The sequence below is a fragment of the Tachysurus fulvidraco genome, chromosome 10 (genome assembly GCF_022655615.1).
Source record: "Tachysurus fulvidraco isolate hzauxx_2018 chromosome 10, HZAU_PFXX_2.0, whole genome shotgun sequence".
Classification (NCBI taxonomy): Eukaryota; Metazoa; Chordata; class Actinopteri; order Siluriformes; family Bagridae; genus Tachysurus; species Tachysurus fulvidraco.
This window is the reverse complement of record NC_062527.1, coordinates 2,776,422-2,798,288: the sequence shown is the minus strand read 5'-3', so window position 1 is coordinate 2,798,288 and position 21,867 is coordinate 2,776,422. Positions and strand designations below refer to the sequence as shown.

The 21,867-nt window shown below is 39.0% G+C and overlaps 2 protein-coding genes across 3 annotated transcripts; both read left to right on the top strand.

Annotated features, from left to right (window-relative positions):
* The first annotated feature begins 1,204 nt into the window (after positions 1–1,204).
* On the top strand, positions 1,205–12,481 carry ticrr (TopBP1-interacting, checkpoint, and replication regulator). The gene is made up of 22 exons (XM_027163965.2): positions 1,205–2,285; positions 2,441–2,693; positions 2,786–3,018; positions 3,147–3,354; positions 3,939–4,080; positions 4,288–4,418; positions 4,570–4,761; positions 4,843–4,988; positions 5,080–5,180; positions 5,311–5,398; positions 5,525–5,607; positions 5,707–5,934; positions 6,013–6,100; positions 6,986–7,061; positions 7,165–7,296; positions 7,411–7,501; positions 7,627–7,682; positions 7,771–7,905; positions 8,018–8,160; positions 8,660–10,655; positions 11,492–11,620; positions 11,810–12,481. Exons 1-22 carry the CDS (start codon positions 1,605–1,607, stop codon positions 11,938–11,940), a joined length of 5,463 nt encoding a protein of 1,820 aa, XP_027019766.2. The 5' UTR covers positions 1,205–1,604; the 3' UTR covers positions 11,941–12,481.
* Positions 12,482–13,020: 539 nt separating this feature from the next.
* On the top strand, positions 13,021–21,608 carry rfwd3 (ring finger and WD repeat domain 3). Of its 2 annotated transcripts, none has more exons than XM_027164029.2 (13): positions 13,021–13,321; positions 14,912–15,093; positions 15,796–16,052; positions 16,736–16,794; positions 16,873–17,082; positions 17,268–17,359; positions 17,446–17,560; positions 17,810–18,032; positions 18,125–18,275; positions 18,629–18,805; positions 19,343–19,557; positions 20,640–20,854; positions 20,965–21,608. In XM_027164029.2, exons 2-13 carry the CDS (start codon positions 14,912–14,914, stop codon positions 21,133–21,135), a joined length of 2,067 nt encoding a protein of 688 aa, XP_027019830.1. In that variant the 5' UTR covers positions 13,021–13,321; the 3' UTR covers positions 21,136–21,608. The 2 variants fall into 2 exon arrangements, with proteins under 2 accessions (XP_027019830.1, XP_027019829.1); XM_027164028.2 differs by lacking the exon at positions 13,021–13,321 and adding an exon at positions 13,818–13,963.
* Positions 21,609–21,867: the final 259 nt, after the last annotated feature.

Here is a 21,867-nt window from a genome sequence, read left to right as displayed (position 1 = left end):
CACTTTTGCTAGAATAAGTATTTGTTTACTCGTCATAATAGTCGTCTATTTTTTATTTATTTGTTTATTTATTTATTTATTTATTATTGTCTCAATAACAAATGAGATATATATATATATATATATATATATATATATATATATATATATATATATATATATATATAAATACAATGTCATATTATTCAAATCATAGAATAGTAACATAACATAAAGGAGAAAAAAAACACAAATAAAAAATACAAATAAGGGGAATATATATTAATATATATTAATTTAAGAGCAATATAATGAAATTAACAGCCTTTTAAAAGTCCACAGTTTTCGAGATTACTTTCGAGATTAAACTGTAAAATGTTTGTTTTCTTTAAAGACCACTTTACATTTATGAATATGAAACTTTCCAACTAAAATAAACAGGTTTAAAATAAAAAAAGATCACCAATTTACTTTCCTAATAAAAAAAACTTTTTTGAGTATATTAATTTTTGTCAAACAAAAATGCTTCAAAAAAACTAAGTGCACATACAATCAGTAACAAGGTGCAGATTGTGTTTATATTACAGAATGCACAGGAAAATAACATTTTTACATTTTTGAACAAATTGGTTTGTTGGATAAATTAAGAGTATAATTAATATACTTCACTAATTTTATTGTTAATGCAATATTTATTATTATTATTATTATTATTATTATTATTATTATTAGTAGTAGTAGTAGTAGTAGTAGTAGTAGTAGTAGTAGTAGTATGATTATGATTATTATTATTATTATTAAGTCCAAACCAATTTCCAGTTAATATTCTCACAGATTGTCCCCTGTATTGTTTACTTCACAACAAGAAAATGAAGAAACTCCATAAACATTATTACATTTACTGTCCTTAATATTTATACCATTTAAAATTATTTCTGTTTTAAATGTTTCTTATCAAATTCCATATTATTCTGCAATAATCGCAGAGAACCTGCAGGAGGTGAATTAAACACACAGCTATATTCTGGTGTTAGACTTAAAGCCATTGTGTTAGTTACTTATATTTGTCACTTTAATCCTCTCCGTTGGGAAAAACGCATCAACCAATTAAATCAAAGTACGACTTTTCGAAATCGACTTAATTCTGATTGACTTTACATCGGTCCAATCACAGGCAGTGAATCTCGGGCACAGACACTTCAGCCAATGACAACTCGAGTCAACTCTGAAGCGCCAAGTGTTTGATCTCGGAGAATGAAGGAAAATGGCGACTTGAACTGGAAGAGGTTATAAATGTTGCTCTTAGTGTAACGTTTTATTCACAGTCCGTTTATTACCGCATGACGTTAAAGCCAAGTTCTTCTGTTCGTTATACATGTAGATATTTAGATACTTTCTCGGGAGTTATATTTGTTTAGGTTTGTTAGCCGCTGTGCTAACGCTAAGCTAAAGCTAAGCTAACAATAACACTAACATAACGTTAGACGTTCATGGGGAAAGTCACGTAAATAATCAGTGTAAACAAACTCAGACATGCGGTCTTTACTCGTGTGTATTGTCGAGCCAGACTGAGGCCGTATTACTGATTAATTCTGACTTTATTTGAACGCATTTGTTTCCCATGAATGATGGCGGCTCATAATGTTGTGTTTGCTGTGGATGCGGACTATCAACCTGAGGAGCTTCGCTTCCCAAGAGACTGGTGTCTGAGTTACTTAAAGCAGTGGATGTTAAAAGTCTTGCTTTCCTTGGGCAGTAAATATGGCTTCGATAACGTTCGATGGGGTTACAAGTTTTTCCATTCAAGAACTTTCAAAAGTGCAAGTCTTATAACAAGAAGCACCGATTTTAAAGAACTCCAGGAGAAAGCATTCAGCGATTTTGAGGTGGAATTTGCCCAAAAAGTTGGAGTTAATCAAATATCTTGTGAGGAGCATCATAGACTGCGAGCAAGTCCGGCAATCTGTGTGCAGAACACACTGAAGGAGATCCTTTTGGACTTCCAGTGGGACAGACCAGACATAACCTCTCCCACTAAACTGTCATTGCGCCCCAGGAGGTCAACCAGGAACACAACAAATCATCCCATGGCAGATGATGATACTTCATGTCATGGAAAAAATGTGGTGTTTTTGGTCTCAGAGTGTCCGTATTCCAGAAACGACATGGTGGATTTTTTACAGCTGCCCAACAGTAACACTGGAAATCAGTGGGATTTACATGAGCTTATTCTACCAAAGGGTCTAATAGACATGCTAAATTATCGGAAAGTTGTCCTGCACTGGGCCGATTGTAGTTCTCATGAGGTTTGTTTAAACCTTTTTAATACCTTGGCTATTTAAACTAAATATATAATATGTGTGTGTGTGTGAGAGAGAGAGACAGAGACAGAGAGAGAGAGAGAGAGAGAGAGAGAGAGAGACAAACCAACTTTGTGTAATATAAAGCACTTTGTCAACAGGTTAATCATGAAGCTGATGACTACACTAGCTTGAAGACTGTCATGGATGCACTGCAGCCGGTAGCTGGAAAAGTGATTCCTTTGTTCATGTCTGGTATGAAGCTGAAACATAAAGATCCTAACCCATGCACTAGGGACAACAAGGGAGTGCTTTCCTTTCCAACTGGCTCAAGTACAGGATACATCTTGTCTTCTGAAAAGACCTACAATAGAACATTTCCAAGTCTTGTAGGAACGCTTTGCTGGGGTGCAGGTAACAAATATTGCCCCAGCACAGTCTTTTTGACACTGTTATGAATCTTATGTACTTTAACTTTTGACATCCCTGTTCCCTTGTGGTACCAGAGAAGAACAAACAGACCTGCAGTGTTTCATTGGAGCCTGTTGCGTGCAGACAGAGGTGTCTAAATGCACCTGTTCAGGTGACTCTCAGAAGTGTCCTGCGAGGCCTGAACACCTGCCATCTCAAGCAGACGGCTTCAGAGTGCTGGATCCTGATTTGCCAACAAAAATCAGAGCAAAATCACGTCACTTTTCAAAGTCTCTTCAATGAGCTTTTTATGATAGATTCTGACATGGTAACATCATTTTTTAACATCCAAACTACCTTACAATCGATGATTAAATAAAGCAAACCGTAGCATTGTTTTATTAGAGGAATTAATTGTATACAATATATTAAATGTGTGTTTTTTTTTTGGTACAGCTAGCAGAAGTCAGTGAAGGAGGTCAGGTCCACTCTGCAGTACTGTCAGTATTGTCATACAGTATGGCTCTTCTGACAGTTCTCCACAGTGAGGAACCTCTGAATACATGCCTTCCTTCAGAAACTGCAGACCTTCCTGAAACCTCAGATCTACATGACATTGTCAGTAGTGTTTTTAAAGACCTCATGAAAGATAAAGATACCTCAGGTATGTAGGTCACAAGTGTTTTATAAGCTTCTATAACTTCTCACTAGCAGAACACAAACTGTATTGAGTTATTATGCAAATAATAAGCTGCCATGCTTTGCCCCTGATGGTCAGAGTGGCAGCAGTGTTAAACAAGAAAGCTGCTTTCACATGGTTTGAATCCATCCCTATAGCATACATCCCTTCATATTGTCAGACATGAACCAAAGCAATCTAAGACTAGTGGTCTCTGACTCTGTTTATAGCCAAATGGGTGCCAAAATTTTAATGTCATTCAGTTGTATATTGGTGCTTAATTCACTTCAGTGATTTTTATGTGCATTTGCAAGCTTTATTAAGATAATTTTTTTTTACCATATTTCTTCATTAAAATATGGTTGGTCTGCTCTAATCTGTACAGTGTGAAACAAAATAGAACCAAGTAATAAAAGAACGTAAGGTTAAATTTCACACAGACTATGCTAACAGAGTTTGGACTGTCTGGCTAAAAAACACTAACTTAAATCCTTAGAGTTCTGTTTTGGAAAGAGGAGCAATATCTAAAGCTTTAAACATGTTTTGAATTACCGTTTTTCATTCCCCAGAACAACCAAGTCCACATCAGATTCCTGAATGGGCAACTCGGGAGCTTCAGCAGGGGACTAATCTAACAACAGAGTTTACTGAGGGCTGGTTTCCTCTATCTGACCAATCTGGGATTAGTTGCCATTTGATGGAGTCTATGAGGTATTCTTTCTTTCTTTCTTTCTTTCTTTCTTTCATTCTTTCATTCTTAATATTTATATATTATTTATTGTTATTATCAGTTCTATTAGAACTCATTTTCTCCCCCTGTTTATTTAGCAGAAGCTGAATATTTTATTGTTACACGTTGTAGAAACAACTCCTAATTGTTATTATGGAATATGCCACTTGCTGCTTTATCGCCTGTAGGCTTCTGCATGCTGCTCCTGAGGAGCAGGAACATACAGAAGATGACACTAATGAGCAAGAGCTGACAAACAGCCTAGCAGAGCTCTATAAAAACAATAAAGATGGACACAGTGTCTCGAAAGGCAAAAAACGTTAGTACATCCCTAATACTTGATCTATTATTAATTATCTTGGCAAGTATACATCCTTTATGACTACTTGTAAGGGCATTGTTTACAATTTATTTGATTTCGCGATTCATTTTGCATGTTAAACAGTTTGCTAATGACCTCTGTTCTGTAGGAGGTACTCAACGTACACCAGTTCGACAGAAGATGAAGACCATGAGTCGCTCTTTGCAGATGTTGAATGTTGCTCGCTTTAATGTGAAAGCACAAAAGAATCAAACAGAAACAGATCCTTCCGTCACCACCAAAGGTACAGAGAAGCGAGTCAAGAGATGCTCCAGTGAAAGGACCGGACCTGGTCCTATGTGTGAGTAGTAAGAATTTTTAAACTTGTTATTAAATTAAAGTATTTGGGAAAGTAATGACCTGTATATGTATTTTATTGTAGGTTTTAAAAATAAAGATGAGCTTCTTTCCCATTTGACCCTGGGATATCAGCAGGCTGTGGAGGATAAGAGTGTTGGTCTCATCACGTATGTGCAGGATCTGCTCTCAGTGGTGGAAAACTTCATTAAAATTCATTTTGATACAGAGGTGAGTAAAACTGACCATACTTGTCACATTCGTGTCAGCATTAATGAAAATGTTTGTATTTATTGACCATTGCTTGTTTCTCCCTCGGCAGGATTCATTCTTAAATATAATCAAGAAGAACCACTTAAAAAGTGTGCAGTCCATTCGTCACATCTATGGAAGTACTGCTGATTCTGAGAGTAAAATCAGAGAGTATGTCGTGCTCCTTAAATAAAATATTCTTAATAAGAGCAGAAAATTATTATTGTTGTTTGTAGTATTTAGTAATTAGTATTGCTCGTCTGTGGAACAATGCAAAAACCTTGACTTTCTTACCTGTAAGTTGTCAGCTACAAGTAGTTCTCCGACTCGAGCTGTGCAAAAGGCTGACTTCAGAGGATCAAGATCACATGGAACAGATGGTGGAGGAGGTAAGAAGGTTTTCCATAAAGCAGCATTTATCATGCACTATTTATTAGAATTGTGATGATTACTAATAAATTTCAAATAAACAGAACGTCCCATTGTAACGGGCTTTCCACTGGTATCCATCATAGGTGGCTGGAATGCTGCGGGTGATCTCTTTGACAAAAGATCCCGTTTACCTGTCCAAGTTCATGCAAGAGGAGGTTTTGCCATCGTGCGTACTTGTGCACTGATGAAATACAAATGGTGAAGTGTTAATTAAAGCTGATCCTGTATAACGCGAGATTGTGTGTTTACATGTGATGTGCTAAAGGTACCTGACTGGCATACCTAAGGTTCTGGCAGACATCTACCACAGTCTCGGTACCCAGCTTCCTGAGGTGCTTGTTGCAGTCCTGCCTGCTGATTTTTTTAGTGATGACTCTGTGGCAAAGGAGAGTGTTTGTGTAAGTCCCTCACCACTGTCGGCCACGCAGAGTCTGGTCTCCAGTGTTGGAGATCGGCTTGAAGAGTTACGCAATCGTTCTGCTAAAAAGAGAAGGTGGGTAATGAACAGGAGGGATATTTTATTCACGTGTGTATGACAAAATTATATAAGTCAATATTTATTTACTTTCAGAACCAGCATGCTTACACGTCATAAGAGCACGACGGAGGCCCCACTGAATCTTCGGCAAATAGAGATGCCCAGGAAATCCACGAGACAAGTGAGTATGATCAAGTTTAAAGGTGGGGACTCCGATGTTTGAAAGCCAATGTTGACATTTGAAATCACCAAAACAAACACGCCCCTAACCCATACGAGTCCCACCCCTGTGTCGATAGCTCCGCCCACACTTACATACGTAACCCAGGCGACTGAAGGAAAGAAACGTGTCTTTATCATAGCTGAAGGGAAGAACAAAACGATTGTAGATAAACAAACAAGCAAAAATGACACACAAGCATAATCATGTAAAGGACAAAGGCATATATTAGTTCTGTGTAACAAAGCAAAACCAACGTTACTCACCTATCGAGAAGGAAAAAAGCCTCGGCGTCTTAAGTAAAGTCGGCCACATATTCACAGGTCTGAGTTTCCCGAGTCAATAACTCCTGAGCTAAACGCTGTTACTACACAAAACGAGGTTGTAGCTGCCTCTCTACATTACTACGATAGAAAAGAGGTGTTATTTGTGTAGTAACAGCGTTTAGCTCAGGAGTTATTGACTCGGGAAACTCCAACCTGTGAATATGTGGCCAACTTCCTGCTCCTTCAGTTCTCTCCAGTGCTGGGAAGCTGATCCTATATTAACACGTCCTACTTCTTGTCCTTATCGTAAGTCTTTCTTCTCTTTCTTTCTTTGTTTTTATCCTCCATGTCAATGTTAAAACCGCTTTCTGCTAACGTCACACATGCGCACTGAACACTCTCTCCACCCATATTGACAAGACACGCCCCTTTCTTCTCACTGGCTAAATATTTGTTTTGATTTTTGTTTAGTTTGTTATCATTTCTCCAACATCGGAGACCCCACCTTTTAATGAATTTAATTTTTAATATGAATTTATCTGGGATAATCATTGCCCCTTGCTTTTCTTTGATGTGACAGGCAAAAACAAAGGAATGCGTTCCTCCAGAAAAACATCATGTAGGAGGCCCATCAACTCAAAAACAAACAGTTCAAGGCACGTACATTTTTTTTGCGAAATACATGATGCATTAAGTATAATGTTTTAGCATGTGGTGGATTAAGTATTGGCTCTATAAGTTGTCAACAATATTTTGCAGAAGTGACAAGGGTGAGGAGAAACCTTTTTAACCAGGAGAAAATGTCATCAAAAAAGGGAAAAATGCCTCGGAGCCAGTCCGTATCAGCAGTAGATGTCATGAAGAAACGGAAACGGTCGCAGGTGGAAGATGGTAATAAAATTTTTTCCTATTTTTGTTAAATAGAATATGACGCAATACAATCTAAACCCTCAGAGTGAAATTATTATTATTATGATGATTATTAAACCATTGTTCCACTCGCAGGACGACGCACTTTACTAACAAAAAAGGTCTCCGAGACTCCCGTCCATAAGCAAGTATCTAATCGTCTATTATACAGACAAAGGAATAGCAGGTAAACTTCACAAAATAACCAGTAATTATTTTTTTGTCCTGCCGCTGACCTCATAATTCTCTACTTATTATTTTTACTCTAAATGGTGAATCAGTAGCATTTGTCTACTTTATCTGCTTTGTCAGGAGTTCAGGTGACACTGATTTAGTCATTGAGGAGTCTCCAGTTAAACCAGTGACAGGTCAGTAACTTTTATTTATTATGGTCTATATTAAAAAGAAACATTTATTATTATTATTTTATTTATACCTCTGGATCTTTGTTGGTAGATTTGAGGAGGAGTCCTAGAATAAAAAAACTGGCAAGGAGACATTCCAGTGTCTTCTATTCAAGCTCACAACCACGCTCTAGAAATTTGGATAGAGCCTTGTCCTCTTCACAGCTCCCAGTCTCTGAAAGTAAAGGTGAGCAAGATACCATAACCTGCATAGTAGATAAATATCCATCGAACTGCTAAGACCTTTTATATCTTCTGAGTTTATGTATTATTTGGCTTTTTTGTGCTCACAATTGTAGGTGACATTAATATTAAGGGTGTTAAGTCACCAATGAGACTTCTGTTTGGTGCCGCCGAGTCTCCTGCTCGCACGTCCACGTCCAGATCGACCTGTAAAGACGCTGAAGTTGCTGGGCTTGGGTCTACTGATTCTGTCTTTGAGGTAATAAACCTGCCAGCACCACTGAACGTGGTTCAATGTGCATTTCAGTATTTTAGGCCACATCCACACTGCAGGTAAAAGTGGCCCAAATTTTTTTGGGGTCAAGTGACCAGGTCAGACTTCTTCAGGAGTAGTGTGAACACTCAGAACTGGCCCGGATCTGATTTTTTTCACGTCGTAGAAGCTAAACTCATGCTGTAATATAGAGTTAAAGTATTTTGTATGTCATAATGTGGTAATAATCATTAGTAAATGGAATCTATAATAATAATAAGAGTTCAGCATCTGTGGTTTACAGACTGGTCTTATAAGCCACAGTTATGTACAACAGCGCCGTCTTTGTTTGAATAGCTAATTATTAATAAGCAACTGGATAAAACCCTTGTAATTCATTTACTTTTCTATGTCTTGTGATTTAAAAATGTAAAATACAGAAGGACTGAAGGGCTAAAGGCTTCTAGGTTTGAGACACACATTTATCTATATCTTCTTCTACCAGAATTGCAATACGACTCCAAGAAAATCTCTGTACAAACAGCCCGGACCTGCAACTGAGAGGAGAACTCCCAGGAAACCCGGTTCTTCTTCTAAAACCGAAATGTGTTTCTTTCCTAAGAGCCCAGGCTGTGGAGAGAACTTTATGGTCCTCAGAGGAAGTCCGTTTAGATCTCCGGCTTCAAAACGTTTAATGCTGGAATCACCAAAGAAAAGCCCACTGAAGAGCATTCTTAAAACCCCTGTGAAAAGCTCTATGGAATGTGGGTCCCCTTCTGGCCCCTCTATTAGGAGCCCCAACATAAGAACCCCAAGGAAAAGTGTGACTTGGTCTCCATCTCCATGGAAAGGCTTGCCAGAACAACCATTTAAAGTCCCAGATTCTCCCGTTTTCTCCATTAGATATTCCCCAAGATTGATCACACCAAACAAACGTTGCAGAGATCAGGTTGACATTTTCAAAACTCCTGAGAAATCAAGTCAACAAAAAGGCAAGGTTTCCCCTAAAACAGCACAAAGAAATGCTAGAAATGTTGCCAGTGAAGAACCCCAGCTGAGCCGGAGGTCAGAGAAACTAAGCAGGACGTTAAGTTCGCCAGAGAAAGCTGACCCCCACAGTCCAAACATTCTTTTGTACGATCATCCATCACCACCAACACCAGGAATAAAAACACCCAGTAAAAGCCCTGGACCCACACACACAATGTGTACCCGTTCTGGAAGAACACCTCTTAAATGTTTCTCTACTCTGCCACCTGACGAAGAGGCCGATATATCTTCATTTAATAAAGAGAGATCAATGGACCCAACACCTAGATCACCATCACCTGGCAGTCATACACCTGTTGTAACGAATCATAGAGCGACCTTGTCACATGATACCAAGCCTCATCATGCACTACATTGTGAGTCATGGACAACGAAGGTTACTGATGGACAGTCCGAAAGCATTCACGCGCCAGAGGAGGCGTCGTCCTCCTCAGACACCCAACAGTTTGACTCCTCACAGTTCAGTGCCACTTCTACAGAAGAGAGCATCGATATCGCAGAAGCTGCCGTAGTGAAGACCGAATTAACTGGTGGCATTAAAATGAACATTTCTTTTTCGCGCAAGTCGTCTAAATTCTCAGAAGTTTTTCAATTCACTGGCACACCAGCCGTTCCTGACAATAGTCCAAAAGGATGTAGCAGATATGGTTTCCGTCAGACTCCAGATCGACAACAAAGAAAGGCAGCAGCACGACTTGGTTATTCTCCTGGGCTTCGAGTGTTCTCCAGTCCACAAGCCTCTGGAACACCTGTGCATAGAAAGAAGCAGCCAGTTGAACCAAACCCTCTTACTTATCAAGTGGAATTAGAAATGCAGGCATCAGGTTTACCGAAGCTTAAGTTTAAACGTACCGATTCTTTCAATTCAGTTGAATCATCTAGTAATGCAGGCAAAGGGCAAGTTCCACATATAAATAATAAACCATCAAGAGTCAATAGCCCACTTACACATTGTTCCAAGCATCGAGAACCTAGTTGTACCTCACCATCTCATTATACACCTGGAAAGGGAGGTGTCCAGAAATATATATGCCAGTCAATCACTCCTACTAGGCTGCTAACTAATAGCCCTTCTCCCCTGGGCCACGGGGAACATGTGCCCTGGACCCCATCTCCCCAGAGCCGGGGAAGGGCGACCCCAGAGAACTTCAGTACTTGGCCTCGCAAGAAAAGGGCCAGGATAGGGCTCTCGGGGACCAAGGAGATTAAGGAAGGGACAGAGAATTTGGAAGACACAGAGCTTGACGGTGTGTTTAGACTCCCAGGGACAGAAGAGCCTAAAGAGTTAAGGGATGCCCCTGCTTTTAAATACATGTTAGCTATTCCATCCAAGCTCTGCTCTACTGAGGAGATGGACTGGGCAGAATCTGTGGTGCGTAACTGTGACACGACGGACACGACGACACGTGATGAGTTTTCATGGATAAGTGGAAGCGGATCATGTAGCTCAGGTACAGTAAGACGTGTACTCGTTACTTATTTGTGGACTTTGCTATAGTTTCATAATGTATAGTTAGCTGTGTATTTTACATTTCTGTGCGTGTTCTCCGTAGACTTTGGTTATCTAAATGTAGTGAAGGTTTGTTTTTTTTATCTAACTAAATTATCTGGTCAAATGGATTTAATCAGCTAAAACAGGAAATGTTTGTACTTGCACTAATGTTACAAAGATAATACAGCCATTTATATACTTGCATTGTTTGTACCCTCAAATTAGTGATGAAATCCATTTATCGCAAGTTTATAAAATGTCAGAATAAATCGACATTTTCCAGGTATTAAAGCTTAAATAATTTTATTCTGCTCAGTCCTGTTTTTAGCTACATTCTGTTTTCAAACCATTGAACACAATGAAGGCTTCTGCATAGACAGCAGCTGTGTCACCTTAAAGCCTCCTGTTTCCTCGTTTATTCATATACCCAGATCGCTCGGTTCCGAACTTTAGGTTGCTTTCACACTCTGTGGCAAATCGTAGGATATTTTGACCAGATTTTGCTAAACTCATTATTCTAATGTGCCTAATATAATATTTATCTGTGTATAAACTGTAGGAGGTGTGAAGGTGAGATGATTATGATGATCATTTTATCAGAACACGGCTGCATGTTAGCCGCGTCGGCTTCAGTGGAAAATAAAATTGGGACATAAACTATAATTCGCCCTCATTAAATATTTCTTTGATTTGATCACCTCTATTTAGATAAGTGGCTAAACCTTCTTTTTTTTGAAGAAATTTCTGTTCTGCTTGTTGATCTTAATGGAACATGTGTGTGATTCGTTTCCACAGTTGTTACCCCTCCACACCCTAAAGTGAAGAAAGCCGTTTCAGCCAGTGGAATCCTCGCTCTCACACAGTCACCCCTTTTATACAAAGGGAAAAAGAGCTCCGTTACCAAGGAAACCACCCAACGTGATGGTGAGATGATTCTACCAGCGACACATGATATAAAGAGGACATGTGCTTAAGCAGTCACTGTCTAAATATTAAGATTAGGCAGTGACAAATACTAAACATTTCATCCTCAGGTGCAACAGCAGGATGCTTCCAGGATACACTTTAGCTATTGTTTGACCTGGGACTTATACTTCTGTGATCTTCCCACAGGATCGAGTGGAAACTCTGCGCAGTTTGACAGTATGGGCATGAACACATTTAATGTCTCACCTGTTAGCCAACCAAGGAGACGCCAGGCTTGTGGCAGAACTTACAGCCGGAAGAGACTGCTGGAACCATAAGGTTTAACCTTAAAACATAGTGATGTCGCTGTCTTTTATTTATATATTTTATCTTTCATCATTGCTCGTCTTGAGTGTTTTTATTTTTTATGTGGATGTTAAGATTTTATGCACTATTGTATATATTTTTAATTCTGTAAAAAATCCCAAAACGGTCAGATATTTTTGTATCTATTTGTACTTTGTGGTCCAATTTTGTTTTCTTCAGTTAGTAGATTGTTGAATATTTTCTGCAATTAAATGTTCTTATCTTGCAACTACTTTTAATTGCATCTTCATGTAACGTAGCCTAGATCTCGGCTATAGAGGGTGATGACGTCGAAAGCAAAACAAAAATATTAACTGTTGGCAGACGCTGATGAAGAATGTGGCATGTTTCCATTCAGTCCTTGTCGTGGTGCTATAGTCATAATGAAAAAAACATTTCTATTGCTCGTTTTGTCTGCGTCTGTCTAAGTATCATTGTCACACCCTGTCCTGTCCTCAACTGTGAAATAGATGTAAATGTCAAACAAATTATTTTAATAAAGATTATGTTCTTAAGATTTTTTGGTTTCATTTAGAATAATTATAGAAACATCCTGCACACAGGTTTTATATTTCTAAATTAAAATGCCAAACCTTACAGAACAGCTGATGTTCAGAACCTTTTATAATGCTGCCATCTGCTGGGTGGAAATGGAACTGCACCTGATCAGTGTTATTCTACCAAAAGCATCAATTTTATATCTTAAAATATTAATTCCAGTTCACAGAAGATTACATGAATAAAATCAGCCTTACAGTTGGGACTGTAACCGAGAGGCAGGTCACATGTTAGTGAGTATAGAGGCAGTTAAACACAGACAGATTAATGCCCCAGTGTCCTCAGGGTGTGAGTGCTGGGTGTCTGGGACAGCAGTATTAAATGTCTGAAGGATTTAAAGGATCAATAAAGATCAGCTTTTGTTCTGGCGCCTCGTCCAATCAGCACGGTCTATATCACAGATTGACAGGTGGCTCATCCAACCACAGACAAGCTTTACGGACCGGAAAGCAGTTTTCCAAACCTATTTTCTCAGCGACTTTATACGCTTTAGCTAAGGCCGTGGCTTAAAGCATTGTTTATTATGTTCTGCAAATGTTTCAGGTGATTTGTACACTTAAGGAATAAAAATAAATCAAGTATTTCACCTTTAACCTGCGCCCCATGTGAACACGTGAGGAGGAAGAGGCGGGGCTTCAGATTGGCGCGTGCTTTGGATCTCAGTAAATATAACTAGTTAATGGGATAAAAATCGACCTAGTTTTAAATTTATATTAGTGATTTATTGTTAAAATCAGCGTTAGTCCGGTGACCACTAAGGCCTTGTGGATCATGGCTGAATAATGTGTGTTAAAGGTAATGTTACTGTGTTATTGTCAAATGTTTGCTAACCTGCTGTCGGCTAGTCATCTGGACCTGTGTGTTATATGTGTGTGTTTATATATATATATATATTATATATGTGTGTTATATATGTGTTTATATATTATACAAGTGTGTTTATGCATATTATATATATTATGTGTTTATTATACAAGTGTGTTTATATGTTATACATTTTATATGTGTGTATATATATATGTGTGTGTGTGTGTGTGTGTGTGTGTGTTTTATATATAAATGTATTTATTATTAATGAATCATCACATAGCAGTAAGATGTGTAAAGCCTTTAAACCAACACGATAACATTAGTGTTAAAACTAATGATCTAATTTGTTATTGTTTAACACGCAGTGAACGTAGAGGCAGTTAAACACAGAGGAATTTATCCTGCTGTAATTTTCTAGCAAGAGTTGTTTTTGTTTACATGATTTTTTTAGTGTCGTGAATTAGCTTCGCTAGTTAACGTCAAACTGCTAGTTAGCGTCAAACTGCTAGTTAGCGTTAAACTGCTAGTTACCTCAGAGCGGTTCAGATCTGATGCAGCTACAAACCTGTGACTCTTTAGTTATATTTGACATTTAAACATTTCCTGAAAACTGAAGCTGTGACCATGGTGAGTTGTGTAAGAGAAGCGCTGCTCACGTTAGCATGTGATTAGATTAGATTAGATTAGATTAGATTGAACTTTATTGTCATTGTGCAGTTGCAGTTAGCATCTAACCGGAAGTGCATAGATGGCTTATTTACAAGTGGCAGTGTAATAAATAAGGGTATGAGGTTATACAGAAGGTGTAGTAATATGTACATATAACTGAATAAGGGTGTATATATATAGTGTGGTTATTATATAAGTATGATACAGTATGAAGTGGAATGACAGAGCTGTACAAAAGGAATGTTATTATGTAAATAAATATATATATATATATATATATATATATACACACACACACACACAGAGACTAGACAGAATAAATATATAGATAGACACACAGAAGTGTAATGATAGTTTTTGGGTGGTGCAAGGATGCATGATTTTAAAGTGGTGCAAAATAGTGTGCAAAACACAGAAGAAAGGTGACAGTACAGTGGTGATTAACACCATATCAGCTGTTCAGTGCAGAAACAGCCACTGGAAAGATGCTATTTTTCAGTCTGTTTGTTCTGGCTCTGAGTTTATCTGACTAATCATTCTGGCGTTTTAAAGACTTTTCACACTTGTTTAAAGCGAACAGTGATATAATATATTTACATTTACAGCATTTGGCAGACGCCCTTATCCAGAGCGACGTACATAAGTGCTTAAATCTCTAACATTGAATACATTAAAGCTGGCTCACTAGGTTACATACTTAAGATACCATGAGTTTAAAACATTTGTTCAAAGTTACAATGAAAGTGTCTTTTTTAAAAAAAAATTTTTTTAATGCAAAAGATAAGGAAAGAAGTGCTAGTTATAGGGCACAACAAGCTCTATATAATACACACGGTTACTGACTGTCTGCACGTTTCTGTCTGATTTGGGTCTCGATTTCTTTCTCTAAATGTTGTTGTTGTGTAGATGGAAGACATGGAGGTAGATTTGCAGTTCGGAGCAGGTCCCATCATCATTCCTGACTCCGGGAGCAGCACAGAAGTGGAAGAGGACGAGGAGCCCGATAGGAGACCTGAAGGACGAAGCACGGTTCTTATTTCCAGGCCACGACTTGCAACAACTCAGATTGTCAGGAGAAGGAGGGCAAGGTGTGAACATAACCAGAGCAAATTTTGCTGCACAGAACCATGCGAAACACAATCATGCTGCTCCTGTGAACTGCATACAGTTGAAACAGCGATGTGTATTAAACACACAATGCCTAGTTCAGCACAGATGTGTTTTGAGTATCAGTGCGGTTGGAAAATGCAAATCACTGAAAAGTCCCTTGAGTCACTGAAAAATGCAAATCCTTGACCCCTAAATGTAGAATGAATCCGGGCTAGAAATGTTTAGTATAAAAGCATGATGACAGCCGCAATCATTGAAACGACTTTCAGTAAAGAGCCATGAAAAAGATGTTGGATGTTTTAGGAATGTGCTCAGACAAAAGCAATGTGATACAAATTTGAGCACAAAATAGCCAGAAATGGCCCTGAAGCCCGGTGTAACTAAATTCTTTCATGTCCACGACTATCTTCTATCTGAGAGATTCTTCTTTGGTTTTTGTTTTCTATACTTTTTTTTTTGACGTGCGGTAAACGTGTCATGTGCTTCACGTCTCTGTGCGCCGCCTGCACGTGTTGTCAGATTCACAGATGTAGAACAACAGAAATAGAATTTCCTATTTAAAAATAGAAATGTAGACTGTTAATCGAAATGTATTTATTTCTAACGAGCCGTTTTGACAAATATTGTTTCTCGGGTTTAAAAATGCTTTTTTTTTTACATGAGTAAATCCCTATTAACAGAGCAGGGCTGCGGTTCCAGTACTCCACACAGTCTTCACATTTGAACCGAGGTCCTTTAGACTTTCTGCTCAGGGTGTCAACAGGAAGCGACACGGAGCCTCTCTCGGGTAGCACAGACGAGGTGAGCGACTCCGAGGAGGAAAGACACAACAGAGAGACACCGGATCCGATACCTGCTGCTGATGTTACAGCTACACTGAATAGCAGCCAGCCTGCTGCTCTCGTCACTCCTCCACTTCAACAGTCCAGTGCAACAGGTACACCTTCATCTGCCTCTCTGATGTGCTCCCATCGTCATGCAGGAATTCGTTTTTACAATGTTTTATCCTCGATTTCTGCAATACATTTTGAAAGCCTCAAGATTTGTAAATGGGAGATAAACAAACGGCTAATGTGATCCTTGAACGTTTCAAACAATCGGGACAGGTAGAGGAGGCGTGTGTGTGCTTTCCCTTCAGTTCAGAATTCTCCCCATATAGCGCTAGCATTCATGTGTTTGAGGAGCAGAGCTGGTTGGTATTTATGTAATTTATTTATTTTATTCTGAACTTCCTTCAAAGAGCAGCTCATTTCAGGCAACATCCACAAACCTCACCGATTCCCTGCGGTTGTTTTTCGTGGCTTATTTACATCTCATCTCACCCAGTGGATTTAGATAATGGCAACATTAGTTCATTCTGGAAAAAATTGGAACACTTTTGGGAAATAGGGAAGGAACATTGGAGGGTGGTGGTCTGTAAAACGGACTAGAGAGGCTTGGGCTGCTTTATGATTTAACAAAATAATAAAAAAAAAGACTATTAGCCTATCAAAGCCCTTGTGCTCATATAAACTTTGGTTTGCATTACTTTATAAAAGCTGTGTATTGTCTTGCTTTGACTTGTTTATTTAAAATAGAGAATGTTTCTTTAACCCAGAGCCTAATGTTTCTTTAACCCAGAGCCTACTGTTTCTGCTGAAGCCGATCAACCCGAACCTCTAGTTCAGTCTGAAGAAAAGGTACGGTGAAAGAAGTGTGCAAAGAGCCAAATATTGTGAAAGTTTCTGTGTGTCGACCCCCTCGTTGTCTTTTCTTAGGCTGATGCATCACCCGCAGAGGCATGTAAAGGCGCCTCGCTCTCGGATGCTGGGGCTGAGAATGACGGAGAGGGAGAGACCTGCTCTATATGTTTTGAACCTTGGACCACATCTGGTGAACACCGTCTGGCCACGCTGCGATGTGGCCACTTGTTTGGATACACCTGTATTGACCGCTGGTTGAAGGGCCAAGGAGCTAAATGCCCTCAGGTCAGTGTTTCATATTAAAGAAGAGGACAGAGGGTGGATTTTGTTTATCATGTGATGTTTATTTAGCTATCAATAACATGTAACAAGTCATCTTCCGATAGTTATGGTATATTTATCATTTAGAAACACTCATAGCGCAAATTATAGCTGTATATGACCTTTTTGTTTCCTTTGTTTTCCTCTAGTGCAATAAGAAGGCCAAGCGTGCTGATATCGTGTTGTTGTATGCACATAAACTGAGGGCAGTGGACAACACAGAACAGGAGAGTTTAAAGAAGTAAAGTCATTTGGAATTACAAACTGGACTTCCATCTAAGGTTTTTTTTTTTTGCTTTTAATCTAGTTATTGATGTGTGTGTTTAGATCTTTGGTGCAGGAGCAAAGTTTGCGGAGGAAGGCAGAGCTGGAATCTGCTCAGTGTCGTCTGCGTTTACAGGTCGTAACAGACGAGTGTGGGAAACTCCGCAAAGAGGTTCAGGTATGAGATCTGCTCACACTTGGTCTTTCAAATCTCCCCGTCTTCATCACATGACACGAATGGAGAGTATCGTGTGTTTTCTATTTGTTTACATTTTACTTCCTTAAATATTCAAAATGAACACTCTTGATGAAAGAGCAATTTCTGTCCAAAGCAATGTCATCAGGTCTATTTAGATGTCCTCCCATTATCATTGCTCTGTGTTCTCTAATTTTTTTAACAAGCCTCTCTCTCTCTCGTCCTGTGCAGGAGCTCAGGAGGTTAATGGCACAGACTCCTTCCAGCTCGACTCATTCTCAGACCTCTGCACTGTCTCTGTCTCAGAGACATGAATCCTCCTGCAGAGGAAATTATGTTTTCTTTAAGGCTGTCCTTGTTTCTCAGACCGGTGGCTGTCGTGTGCTGACATACTGCGAGCCCCTCAGTTGCCTGTTGGCTTCTCAGCCTTCCCCTCATGCCTCTCTGGTTCCTGGTGTGTAATATTTAGGAATGTTGTCTTGAGTATTTAGACACGTGTTGAGTTTTTTTTTTCCCCCTCACCGTTTCTTTCCTGTCGTGTCTCAGGCTTTGGGGTGAAAAAAATCAGCACTGTGAATCTCAAAGCCAGTCATTATGTTCCCATCCACACTAAACAAATCAGAGGCCTTGCCTTCAACAGACAGCAGGATGGCCTTCTGCTTTCAGCTGCCTTCGATAATACCATCAAGCTTACCAGGTATGAGACTCATTTCCTTATTCCCACAGGCCGTATGCAGCAGCAGCAGTGTGCTCTCATGCCCTGTCTCAGTAGTCGTTAATGATGGTCAATTTAGTGCAGTCTGGTTACAGGTAATTGAATGACTGCAGTAACATGACCCTGGAACTAGGGACGTGCACAAGTTCATCTACCAAATATATGTGGAAAATGACAAAGCTGCATGCAGTGTTGGACCAAACTTAATGTGCCCCCCTCCATAGGCAGTGTTACACAATGATATGAAGTTTTCTTTTCAATCACGTATAAATGCGATGTAATTAATCTGATATAGCTGTTCAAAGCACCGATGTATTTTTTTTTTTCCTCCACAGCTTGTTTACCAACACGGTGGTACAGGCCTATAACACTGGGAAACCCGTATGGAGCTGCTGTTGGTGCCACGACAACAACAACTACATTTATGCAGGTCTGAGCAACGGCTCAGTGCGAGTGTACGACACACGAGACACCAGCACTCACGTGCAGGAGCTCGCACCTCTTCGTTCCAGGTACTGACGGAGAACCCCTGTAACAGTTGTGTAGTATTTGTTGCACCGTTTATTTTTGGACATTTACAAATCATTGTAATTGGCGCTCTGGGAATTCTCACTCATTCCTGTGGAGTCTGTGCTGTTTGTCTTAATAAGTGTTAAATAACTAAATGTGTAGGTGTATTGCTTTGAGGGCAAGGGCAGCTCACTGAGGGTTCTTTTCCCTGTGCATGTAACCATTAGGAATGAAAAGATAGATTTTATTGAATGGGGAAAAAAATGTTGTGTATGTAGAATATTTTGGATATCCTTTTTTTTTTTTTTTTAACCTAAAATGCAGTAAAACTGCTGCATTGCATCCTGAAATGTGTTGTTTTTTTTTAATAATATTGCCGTGATGGTATAACCTATCATACGCTCAGTTCTGTGTCCAAACAATATACAAGAGACTTTTGCTTCGGGTGTAATGGCACATACTGGAATTTTTGCATTTGTTACATCTTGGAGATTTTCCATGTTTAATACCTTTTTGTTATTATTCCTGATTGTGTGCAGTTGTCCAGTCGTATCCCTGTCCTACCTGCCCCGTGCTGCCTCCAGCTTGTTCCCCTGTGGTGGCCTCATTGCTGGCTCCCTTGAGGGAGGATGTTTCTGGGAGCAAGTGGATGGAACCTCGTATCGACAGCACGTTCTGCCTTTAGAGTCTGGAGGCTGTACAGACATCCAGGTTGAACCTGAGAGCAGACATTGTCTGGTCACCTACAGACCAGGTGAGCCTTTAAAGATAATCTGCTACAAAGTGACCGTGTTGTGACGCCGTCAAATGTTTTCGTATCCAAAACACAAGAAGAAACTAAATTTAAAAATGCTGTAAATTGTGAGATATTTCCAGCTTTTATAAGCAGCTGTTAATAAACGACGAATGTATTAAAATATTTTTTATTGTTCTAAGTGAAGTGAAGTGAAGTGACATACGGCTAAGTACGGTGAACCATACTCAGAATTCGTTCTCTGCATTTGACCCATCCAAAGTGCACACACACACACACACAGCAGTGAACACACACACACTGTGAACACACACCCGGAGCAGTGGGCAGCCATTTATGCTGCGGCGCCCGGGGAGCAGTTGGGGGGTTGGGTGCAGTCAGACTCTCTAACCATTATGCCATGACTTGCCCCATAAGTCATAATGGCCTTAAAAAGAAAGTATTAAATGCACTTTAAATTAAATAGTATAATTTAGTCAGTTGTAAATTTCATAGTACTGCATCAAAGTGTCTACTGTTTAAGTATTTCTGTATAAATTAGTACTTGTGATCTACAGAGGGAATTAATATCAAAGACGTGCTATTACTTGTATATCAATTAATTTATTGATTGATTATATAATGAGTTTACAAGTAAGAGTTCTAAATTACAGCTTTGAACAATTGCTTGCTGTGTATGTTATGGTGAGTAAATTAATAATGGCATCATATGATGTATAGCGTCTAAAAATCGAGTGTAAAACCAAAACTGTTTGCATTCAGTTCAGTTTTATTTATATAACACTTCAGTATCAGTAACCGTCGTCACAAAGCAGATTTATAATTAGATCCCTAATGAGCAGGTCAGACTGAACAATGACAAAGAACAACCTTGTGGTTTTATCAGGCTTGATTTTGAAAGTAGACTTTGTGTATTTTGCTGTTCATCCTGTTCTGCTGAACACACGAGCAGATAACAGTATACCCTGATAAAACTATTTAATAGCTATTTAACAATACAGGAGGAATAAGACTTGTGTTTGAGGACCGCAGTTGGAAAACACTGAACTACAAAGAGCACTTGAACTGTTGTTTATTTCCAGGTCGTACCAACCCATCTTTGCGTTGTGTTCTGATGGAGCTTAACCGAAGCCCTCATCAGGAGTCTGCCCAGGATTTTGTCTGCTCCTGTTCTCCTGTTCAGACCTTCACTGCTGGCTCATCTTCCAAGTTGCTCACAAAGAACACCGTGTTCAAGAGTCCAGCTACTGACTCCACTCTGGTGTGTGCAGGAGATGAGGGTTCTAACTCTACCATGGTGGGTGGATATATGCGTGCTCACTTTTAGAGCGTTTCAATATGGGGTGTTATTGGTATAGAATATTGATGTACACCTTATAGTTGTATGTTGTGTTTTAACTTCCACAGGTATGGGATGCTAGTAGTGGAGCCTTGCTCCAGAAACTTCCTGCAGACATACCAGTCATGGACATCTGCCCTTTTTATACAAACCAAGAACACTACCTGGCATCTCTAACTGAGAAGATGATCAAGATCTATAAATGGGAGCAGAGTGGCTCAGAAAGAGCGAGTTTCTAATAGTCGTTTTTTGGACCCAGACAAGGTGGTCTGTTTTACTCTTGACATGATGGTTCATAGAAATCAGGGGTATTTTTCAAAGCATATGTTTTATTGTGATGATGGGACTTTAAATGACAGGGCATATGACTTGTGTTCAATCTGCATACCATGGATATTGTGAAAAGCTCCATAAATTATCCGCTATAATTTTGCATTAAGGTTTCATAAACGTCATTAATCATCAGTATAGATTTGTATTGCTTGTTTACACTCAAGATATACATCCTGAAAACTTTCTTGTTTTCAAACGTTTCTTTTTCTTTGTCATGTTTTCTGTATAATCTTCTAACATTGTTCCAGTTGTTTAAGAATACAACAGTGACATGCCTCTGCATTTTTCCTGTGTGTCTGTATGTGATGGAAAATGTATATACGTAAATGTTTTTATTGATCTCTGACTGTATTTCTTAATAAATGTTTTGTTGAGGCTGTTTTATTTATTTATTTTTTTTTTTTTTAAGGAGTATTATTGTGTCTGCAGATAAACTGTAACCACACACCTTTAACCCATGACAGACTCTGTATAGTAATACTGTGCTAGGTTTTTATCTAAGATTTTACTTCTTTTAAGCAGAAGAGAAGGTGAGCTGTGATCTTGTGTGTTCTGGGGTCTACGTGGCCTCTTTGTGCTTCATCTCACTCACACAACTAACACTAATTATGGGAATCACGATTCACTTTAACGTTTCG

Excerpts from the sequence above, each read along its gene's own strand:
- ticrr (XM_027163965.2), top strand. The coding sequence starts at position 1,605 with ATGATGGCGGCTCATAATGTTGTGTTTGCTGTGGATGCGGACTATCAA. Across the intron at positions 4,762-4,842 it reads GACCGGACCTGGTCCTATGT|GTTTTAAAAATAAAGATGAG; the intron begins GTGAGTAGTAAG and ends ATTTTATTGTAG. Across the intron at positions 4,989-5,079 it reads AAATTCATTTTGATACAGAG|GATTCATTCTTAAATATAAT; the intron begins GTGAGTAAAACT and ends CTCCCTCGGCAG.
- rfwd3 (XM_027164028.2), top strand. Across the intron at positions 17,083-17,267 it reads AAGGAGCTAAATGCCCTCAG|TGCAATAAGAAGGCCAAGCG; the intron begins GTCAGTGTTTCA and ends GTTTTCCTCTAG. Across the intron at positions 18,806-19,342 it reads CTCGCACCTCTTCGTTCCAG|TTGTCCAGTCGTATCCCTGT; the intron begins GTACTGACGGAG and ends GATTGTGTGCAG.